We start from the raw sequence: 10062 nt of genomic DNA on the forward strand, positions 1-10062 counted from the left end.
TTAAGCCAGAATATTTGACTTTTCTACATAACAGAAGAGAATACAATCAAATAAGTAGATATAAAGAAACAATAGTTTTATGTACGCCATTCATCAAAAAAAGAACAAACCTTGTTTGAGCATCACGTTCTTTTTCTCTTTGCTGCTGCAATTCTCTCAATGCTTCTCTATGCCTTGCCTCCGCCTTTTCTCTGTCAAGTGCTACCCGTCTGGATTGAGTTTTCAAGTCTGGTTCCTTCAAGAAAAACATACTTTTTATACAATCTCTGTGGTGGGAATCAGTAAGCAATATACAAATATGAATGATGAAGATTAAGATAATTTTATACAAAGAAATAATTTCTTTCACTTGTCTAGTCCTGGAGTAAATAACTTAGAATAAAAGTTAGAACGTGTAGCCAACAAGAAAAATGGAGAGCACAAATTGTAAATCAGCAACTCCTGTTGATTAAAATAGACAAGGATCCTCAAATTACTGTAGTCATTGATACAATTGTTTGTTTATATAAAAAAAATAGACAAGCAAGGTTACGTTGTGACCCAAAACTAAAATGTAGAGCCTTGGTTATTATTGATATTAGTAATACAACATCCTTTGCATAGGTGCAAAGGCAGCTTTTTAGTTAATTTTACAATCATGGAGAGTAAAGTTCAAATAATGGAACACTGTAGCAGCCCACACCTCAAACCAACATCAGAAATGGCCATCGAACGCACTGACCAGTAAGACCTCACATGGCCTGAGACACCCGTTTCCATAGGCTGCCGGTGGAACAGTGAAACTGGTCAATCACTGCCAGCGGATCCAAGGGGGGCCAGATATAGGAACCAACCAGGCTAAGGCCACAGCCCGGTGGTGACGCAGCCAAGCAAACAATATGAGGCAGAGCTACCCCTGAATAAACAGTGTCGAATACACCATACCAGTGTGCGTCTCTTCTTTCTTCTGCGAGTCTTGAGCGATGATCCAGGAGCTATAACCATGACCCATAACCTGGCTGTAGCAGTAGTGACCCCACAACAACACGTGCATTATGGAAAAGCATCTTAATAATAAGTGCTCTGTGATGGGGCACTCTCTCGTGGCGAACCAGCCCCGTTTGTACCGCTGTGTGGCGGGGAAGCCATGAAAAGAGGGCGCCATCAGGGGTCCTCATTTCCCCGTGGTTCCAGCCCAGCACATTCCTCAGGCAGCCGTTATGATGTCACCGCTATCGCGGTGGCAGAGCTCACTGCCCTTAAAGGGGCGCACGCAGGATTTGAATAAAGCAGTCATTGAGAGCACCCAAGGTGGTGGCTGTGAGTTTCTTCGCTGTAGCTCCCACTACAGCTTCGTCATTAATATATTATGCAGCCCGCAGCTGCGAATGAGCTGGCACTCCTGGCAGCAAGTGCAACCAAAGGTCAGCAGCAGCACTGGCCCCAACAAGTGAACCGGCAGGTGAACGGCAAGGGCAGCGACCCCAAAATGGCACTAGTCTTGCTGCACAGCCAACAGATTGGGACAGCGCACGGGGAAAAAGGGCATTGTTATGCAGAAAAAAGTACCCGTGTGAAGGAAACCCACTTTTGCTATACATGTTGTGATGTCAGCCAAGGGGGGCCATGGCGGGAGTCAGACCCCAGTCTTAATTAAACTCAGAGCTTAACCTGACCACACCATGTGTGTGTCTTCTTTTGAGTAGTGTGCAGTTACAATTAGTGACCCTGGCAGTTTAGACGGCATCTAAACCCAGCGCTGAGCAAACAGGCAGCAGTCAATGCAGTCACTCTCAAGCTGCCGACTTTCTGGACAAATCAACCGCGCATGTGGCTTACCAGGCTGAGGCACAGTTCCAGATCAGGCAGATCACAGCCGAATCCACCCAGTACTACCTTGTGGTGATCTCCCTGGACCAGAACACAGCAGGCTGGGTGGCCAACTTCATCCAGGAGCCGCCATTGGAAGGCACGTACACAACCTTGAAGGGATGTTGATCAAGACCTTCAGGCTCTCATGGCAAGAGAGGGGGGCATGTCTGCTCCACCTGGACAGGCTAAGGGACAGGCTCCCATTGGCCCTCAAGAATGAGATGCTGGCCCATGAGCCTTACATCATGTTTGAACAGGCATTCCTATACTAACTGCCTGAGGACATCCAACTGTTCCTGGCTGATGCAGATTTCAGTGAGCCCCCTGGAAAGCCACAGCACAAGCTGACATTCTGTGGAAACAGAAGAGAGTGCTCAGCGTCCGTGGGGCTCATCACTAAACCCGGCAGTCAGATCCGTGCAGAGCTCCCAAAGAGAACAGCAGCACCCCAGAGGTGATCTAGATGACCAGTGGAAGAAGGAAGTATACATTAGATATAGGAAATAGGAAACAGGAAGTGCTCATGAAAAGTACATGATAGCCAGGAAGGAGCTTAAGGACTAAGGCCTTGACATGTAGGATTAAGGAGAACCCCAAGGCAATCCATGTGTATGCGAAAAACTAAAGGATGACATGAATGAAGGTGGGGCCATTAAAGGATAAAGGCGGCTACATGTGCCTGGAGTAGGGTGGTCATTCCAAAGGAGGACATGGTCATAGGTTACTCTCTCTCTACACTGTTTGCATTTGTTGTTTTCACAATGCCATTTAAATTTTTTTTTAAAAAAACAGATGTGGTAACCCATGTCCATGTCCTTCCTTTGGAATGGCCATCTGGAGGGAGAGAGATCTTAATTGAATATTTTGCTTCAGGATTCACAAAAAGACCTTGATCCAGGTGGGGTCAGAATAGAATAGGCTTATGTGAAAATTAAGGGAAAGCAAGTGTTGGATCTTAAAAACAAGATTAGTAAGTCCCAGGTGCTGAACACAATATACCCTAGGTTGCTGTGGGAAATGAAGGAAGAGATAACTGGAGCAGTAGCTATGATCCTTGAGTCCTCTTTGGCTGAAGGGGAGGTACTGGAGGATTGGAGAATGACAAATGTAGTCACGTTAAGGTGGTAATAAGGAGAATCCTGGGAATTATTGACCTACTAGTCTTACGTCAGTGGTGTGCAAATTATTCGAAAAGATTCTTAATAAGAGGATTTACAGGTATTTGGAGTAGTCTACTCAAGGATACGTAACATGGCTTTGAAAAGGAAAGGTCATCCCTCACGAGCCTCAGTGAGATTTTTGAGGTAACAAATTGATGAAGGTAGGGCAGTACAAGAGAAAGACTCATTCAGAAAGTCATGAGCTCCAAGGAAATTTAGCTGTACCAATTAATTAAAAAAATTGGCTTTCAGATAGAAAGCAGAAAGTAGTAGTATACTGGCTGAAGGTTGTGGTTTGTGGAGTACCGCGAGGATCTGTTCTGGGATCCTTGCTCTTTGAGATTTTTTTTAAATGACCTGGATGAAATGGCAGAAGGATGGGCCAGTAAGTTTGCAGATGACACGAAGGTTAGGAGTTGTGGATGGAGCTGAAGGTTGTTGAAGGTTACAAAGAGGATATAGTCAGGAAGCAGAGTTGGGTGGAGAAATGGCAGATGGAATTCAATTTGGATAAGTGTGAGGCAATGTATTTTAGAAGGACAAACCAGAAGGCTGAGGACAGGGCTAATGATCAGTTACTTAAGACCAGAGGGACCTTGGGGTCAATATGCATACATCCCCCAAGGTCGCTCCAAAAGTTGATATGATAAATGAGGCCTATGGGATGCTGGGATTCATCAATAAGGGAACGGAAGTCATATTGCAACTCAAAAAATTCTCTGGTGAGACCTCACTGGGAGTATTATATTTAGTTCTGTGACGACCTGCAGAAGAGGAGGTTATCATTTTGAAAACCCTGATGGGGCAAGTTTCTTCGGCAAGAAACTGAAGTGGCTGATCGGAGGGTATCAGTTTGTGTGTCCAACAAGCAACAAACCTCTCTCTGAAGCCCATGAGAATCTTCGTGATTGGTAACCAATTTCTTTTAAACACAAGAGCTTAGTGAAAATTCATACATGTTAAATTCTGTGCACAGTACAAGAATTGCCTAATACCAGTGAACTTGGAGAGGTGGGAGAGGTGAGATTGGACTGTGAATCAAAGAACTTTTCTGAACTTGCACACATTACACTTAGAATTAGAATGGTTAAGTTAATAGTAATAAGTTAAATTTTGATCCTGTTTTTATGTTTAAAGATAATTAATTGCAAATTTTTGTTTAAGTTACCATTTGTCTTGGTGAATTTCTCTTGCTGCTGGGTTTTGGGGTCTTCTGGGCCTGTAACACTGCCCATTGTTACCAAGTAAAAGAATGGAATAGAATCCTTGCAGGAAGTAGAATGAGGGGAAGTGTAATCAACATGATAATGGGAGTCCATCAGCTCCAAATTATCACTGACTTCTGATTAATTTTCCAAAATAAAGATAGGATCAGAAAAGGCCAAAAAGATTAAATTTTTAATTCTTTAATGCAAGTAGGAAACAGCACTACTCAAATGCACGTATTCATGCAGAAAGCTTCCTTAAACCAGGAGTTCCTTTTACAAACCAAAATATGAACAGCAAAAAAAATCACCATTATCTGGCATTCAATCAACTGGAGACTCAAAACAACCAGCAAAAACAAGAAAGAAAAATAAAGTTTTAAATAGAGGTTTAAAATTTTAAAAGTAAATATTCTCCAAACACAACCACCTTGGGAGCAAACATTCAGCCAGCAGAGTGCCCAGGTCATGCCCCACCCACAGCAGCTGTTTGAATAATGTTTCAATAAAGTTATGTTTGAATAAAATGGCAGCACCCAGGATAAAGCACCAACTGGGGCAGCTCTCCCAAGTGTCTCCCCATCTCTTCCTGGTAAGAGTCTTTATCAGTATATCATTGTATATTAAGGTTTTAATCTGTGAACTTGGGGGGCGGCTGACGCAGCGGGGCGGCTGACGCAGCGGGGCGGCTGACGCAGCGGGGCGGCTGACGCAGCGGGGCGGCTGACGCAGCGGGGCGGCTGACGCAGCGGGGCGGCTGACGCAGCGGGGCGGCTGACGCAGCGGGGCGGCTGACGCAGCGGGGCGGCTGACGCAGCGGGGCGGCTGACGCAGCGGGGCGGCTGACGCAGCGGGGCGGCTGACGCAGCGGGGCGGCTGACGCAGCGGGGCGGCTGACGCAGCGGGGCGGCTGACGCAGCGGGGCGGCTGACGCAGCGGGGCGGCTGACGCAGCGGGGCGGCTGACGCAGCGGGGCGGCTGACGCAGCGGGGCGGCTGACGCAGCGGGGCGGCTGACGCAGCGGGGCGGCTGACGCAGCGGGGCGGCTGACGCAGCGGGGCGGCTGACGCAGCGGGGCGGCTGACGCAACACGCAGCGGGGCGGCTGACGCAACACGCAGCGGGGCGGCTGACGCAACACGCAGCGGGGCGGCTGACGCAACACGCAGCGGGGCGGCTGACGCAACACGCAGCGGGGCGGCTGACGCAACACGCAGCGGGGCGGCTGACGCAACACGCAGCGGGGCGGCTGACGCAACACGCAGCGGGGCGGCTGACGCAACACGCAGCGGGGCGGCTGACGCAACACGCAGCGGGGCGGCTGACGCAACACGCAGCGGGGCGGCTGACGCAACACGCAGCGGGGCGGCTGACGCAACACGCAGCGGGGCGGCTGACGCAACACGCAGCGGGGCGGCTGACGCAACACGCAGCGGGGCGGCTGACGCAACACGCAGCGGGGCGGCTGACGCAACACGCAGCGGGGCGGCTGACGCAACACGCAGCGGGGCGGCTGACGCAACACGCAGCGGGGCGGCTGACGCAACACGCAGCGGGGCGGCTGACGCAACACGCAGCGGGGCGGCTGACGCAACACGCAGCGGGGCGGCTGACGCAACACGCAGCGGGGCGGCTGACGCAACACGCAGCGGGGCGGCTGACGCAACACGCAGCGGGGCGGCTGACGCAACACGCAGCGGGGCGGCTGACGCAACACGCAGCGGGGCGGCTGACGCAACACGCAGCGGGGCGGCTGACGCAACACGCAGCGGGGCGGCTGACGCAACACGCAGCGGGGCGGCTGACGCAACACGCAGCGGGGCGGCTGACGCAACACGCAGCGGGGCGGCTGACGCAACACGCAGCGGGGCGGCTGACGCAACACGCAGCGGGGCGGCTGACGCAACACGCAGCGGGGCGGCTGACGCAACACGCAGCGGGGCGGCTGACGCAACACGCAGCGGGGCGGCTGACGCAACACGCAGCGGGGCGGCTGACGCAACACGCAGCGGGGCGGCTGACGCAACACGCAGCGGGGCGGCTGACGCAACACGCAGCGGGGCGGCTGACGCAACACGCAGCGGGGCGGCTGACGCAACACGCAGCGGGGCGGCTGACGCAACACGCAGCGGGGCGGCTGACGCAACACGCAGCGGGGCGGCTGACGCAACACGCAGCGGGGCGGCTGACGCAACACGCAGCGGGGCGGCTGACGCAACACGCAGCGGGGCGGCTGACGCAACACGCAGCGGGGCGGCTGACGCAACACGCAGCGGGGCGGCTGACGCAACACGCAGCGGGGCGGCTGACGCAACACGCAGCGGGGCGGCTGACGCAACACGCAGCGGGGCGGCTGACGCAACACGCAGCGGGGCGGCTGACGCAACACGCAGCGGGGCGGCTGACGCAACACGCAGCGGGGCGGCTGACGCAACACGCAGCGGGGCGGCTGACGCAACACGCAGCGGGGCGGCTGACGCAACACGCAGCGGGGCGGCTGACGCAACACGCAGCGGGGCGGCTGACGCAACACGCAGCGGGGCGGCTGACGCAACACGCAGCGGGGCGGCTGACGCAACACGCAGCGGGGCGGCTGACGCAACACGCAGCGGGGCGGCTGACGCAACACGCAGCGGGGCGGCTGACGCAACACGCAGCGGGGCGGCTGACGCAACACGCAGCGGGGCGGCTGACGCAACACGCAGCGGGGCGGCTGACGCAACACGCAGCGGGGCGGCTGACGCAACACGCAGCGGGGCGGCTGACGCAACACGCAGCGGGGCGGCTGACGCAACACGCAGCGGGGCGGCTGACGCAACACGCAGCGGGGCGGCTGACGCAACACGCAGCGGGGCGGCTGACGCAACACGCAGCGGGGCGGCTGACGCAACACGCAGCGGGGCGGCTGACGCAACACGCAGCGGGGCGGCTGACGCAACACGCAGCGGGGCGGCTGACGCAACACGCAGCGGGGCGGCTGACGCAACACGCAGCGGGGCGGCTGACGCAACACGCAGCGGGGCGGCTGACGCAACACGCAGCGGGGCTGCTGACGCAACACGCAGCAGGGCTGCTGACGCAACACGCAGCAGGGCTGCTGACGCAACACGCAGCAGGGCTGCTGACGCAACACGCAGCAGGGCTGCTGACGCAACACGCAGCAGGGCTGCTGACGCAACACTGATGGCGCCAGCGACTGTGTTCTGAATTTGAAGGAAGATGCACCAAGGGCATAAGCGGGACATATGCATAGAGATGAGTTGAGTTGTTAGTTGAAGGTGAGTCAAGGGCATGACCAGGACACCAGGATTACAAGCCAGTCAATGCAACTTGCCACTGGGGGTGCTTCTTCCAAGAGGGTAAATCTTTATTAGTATTAGGTATATTGGCAAGTCTTCATCAGTAAACAGGGAAGGGGGTTCTTTATTACAGAGGCAAGGTTAGTGTAGCAGCTAGCACAACACTGTTAAGGCACCAGCGACCAAGGTTCAAATTTAAATTGTCTAAGTTATGGGAATTGCTTGATTAAAGTGTACTTCATGGAATGAACCACAATACTGATTTTTTTTTTAATTACTTTACATTTTGCACTGTCTTTTAAACCATGCATTCTTAATGCTTTGTAAGAGTAAGTCTCAATCAACCAGAAAATTCACATTTCCGGCATCGCGATCCACATAGGTACAAAATAATAGGGATTTTACTGTACTTATTTTTCATTTAAGGATAGAAGCATACAAATTTAACTATTGTGATTGGAGTAAATTGCTGAATGCACTGTACATATTCACATCCAACATGGCGAAAAATGCTGAAGGGACAAATTGAGACTTCTACAGACTAGTCAAATTAGTTTGAGATAAAGAACATTTACTTACATTTTCTTGAGCTTGTTTGTGCCCTTTACCTACTGCCTTTAAACTGCTAAGATACAACTTCTCCAGACTCTTCGTTTTTTCATCTTGTGCCATTTGCCATTCCGCCTTCAACTCATTTGCCAATTGCTCAAGTTGTTGATTACGATACTGCTTTACTTTCTGCCGGATTTGCACGGCAATGAAACGTTCCTGATCTCTGACCTATATCGTAACCAATGAAGTTTTAAAAACTAGTTGCTTTAGTTGTTGCTACCATATATGCATTGTTGTCTTTTTGAAGAACACAGCCAAGATTGGAGTGTTATTGGTAAGGTATATTCAAACTCAATTGCATTAGATAATTCAGACAAAATAACTTACAAATTCACAATGACACATTTCACTTCTTTACTCTCAAAAACGTGAGTAAAATACAATGGAATATATATTTAGACCTGTTGCAAGCATTTTCTATGAAACCCTCCAAATATCAAACTTGTATCTGCCAGCATAACCAATCACAAAGATATTGTTCAACATCTTTTACAAAGGACAAAATTCAAAGTAGTTCCGATGAACAGAGATTGACTAAGAAAGTATTTGAATAAAAAGTATTAAGCTTAAATTTTTCTGCTGATTTCAAATATGGATATCAAAGTTTATCCACAACTTGATGCTTTGTCAAAAGCAGAAAACAAAGGGAAAGTTTAGATTATGAATAAAAGTAAAATCGTATTTTGTTTAATACTAAAAGGCAGTATTAAAAAAGGACAAAATTCAGAAATACAGCACATTATTCTTTTTAACTGAAAAGATTAGCAATTTCTGATGGATTGAAGTCCTTAATTGATCATACCTGTTTTATTCTTAGCCTCCTTCTCCTCTCATGTTCTTCTTTTATCAAGAGGGCTTCTTCATTTGGACTAAGACGAAAGCCACTTAACTTGGCCACCTTTCTTTTCATTTTTCTCATATCTACTGGGGGGGAAACAAATTCTATAGACCATCTTTTGAACAGAGTTTAAAAAGCACAATATCCAAATAAAAGTTCTGATGTATACATCTGCAATCCCTAAACCACAAATCAAAAGTTTTAAAACTACACATGAGGACTCCGTTGAGGGTTAAATGCAGATGCGCCATAGAGGAACGTGCCGGGAAAACCTCCAGATCACGCAGGAAGAATGGCCAGAATCTGAGGGATGCTGGGTTTCTCCAGCACGTTTGCGTGGCATCGTTCAGACTCGAAGGTGCCGCACAAAGAGGGTTTGAAACACCAATCATTCAGCAAACTGACGCCACATCGACCTGTTGCAATTAACCGAGCCACGGGTCTTTAAAAATGAATCACTCTGGTTGTTTCCTCCCCCCCAAATCCCCTTCACTTCGAGTCGCCCCCTCAGCTTCTCTCGCGACGCAAGCACATGGTCCAGCAGAAGAGACCAGCGAGTGAACGGCGAGGAAAAGCCGCTCCACCAACGTCGCGGGCCCAGGCCCTTTGTCCAGACTGGTGTCGGGAAGCAGTCCGTTTCGCTCAAATCACGCCCGAGGGCAGAGGACGATTTACATGGTCCGCGAGTGGGGTTTTTTTTTCCGCTCGCTGGAGGGGTGCGTGGGGACCATTTATAAATGAGGACAGACCCTGATTCCCTCCGACTCACCAGCAACGACGCGCCGCCATTTAATAACGACCAGGGCTTTGTGACGTCACTTCCGCTGTTTAAAAGCGGCGCCCAGTGAGCGTGTATGCGGCGGGACGGAAGAGCTCGGCGACTCTGTCAGTCTCCGTGGACAGCGACAGACCGGGTTGCCTGACCTGCTCCAGCACTCTCTTTGTGTGTGGCTCCAGCTTTCCTGCATTGGCAGACTTCTTGTTCGCCTGCGTTTCACAGAAAACGGATGGATCCGGATTAATTTGCGGTGGAGGCGTTCTGATCGTTTCTGCACATTTCCTGCATCAGGAGGGATAGTCTTTTTTTTAAAGTTTCTT

At 51.0% G+C, this 10062-nt stretch overlaps 1 protein-coding gene across 1 annotated transcript in view; it reads right to left on the reverse strand.

Moving 5' to 3' along the window:
- cep295 (centrosomal protein 295) overlaps positions 1-9773 on the reverse strand; it is a 115923-nt gene extending 106150 nt beyond the window's left edge. The window contains exons 1-4 of the mRNA XM_069890827.1: positions 9734-9773; positions 8929-9050; positions 8094-8294; positions 111-235 (exon numbers count right to left, since the gene is read on the reverse strand). Coding sequence (XP_069746928.1) covers positions 111-235; positions 8094-8294; positions 8929-9045 — 443 coding nt within the window. The 5' untranslated portion in view covers positions 9046-9050; positions 9734-9773. The remainder of the gene's footprint in view (positions 1-110; positions 236-8093; positions 8295-8928; positions 9051-9733) is intronic.
- Positions 9774-10062: the final 289 nt, after the last annotated feature.

Source organism: Narcine bancroftii, chromosome 7 (genome assembly GCF_036971445.1).
Source record: "Narcine bancroftii isolate sNarBan1 chromosome 7, sNarBan1.hap1, whole genome shotgun sequence".
In the NCBI taxonomy this organism is placed as follows: Eukaryota; Metazoa; Chordata; class Chondrichthyes; order Torpediniformes; family Narcinidae; genus Narcine; species Narcine bancroftii.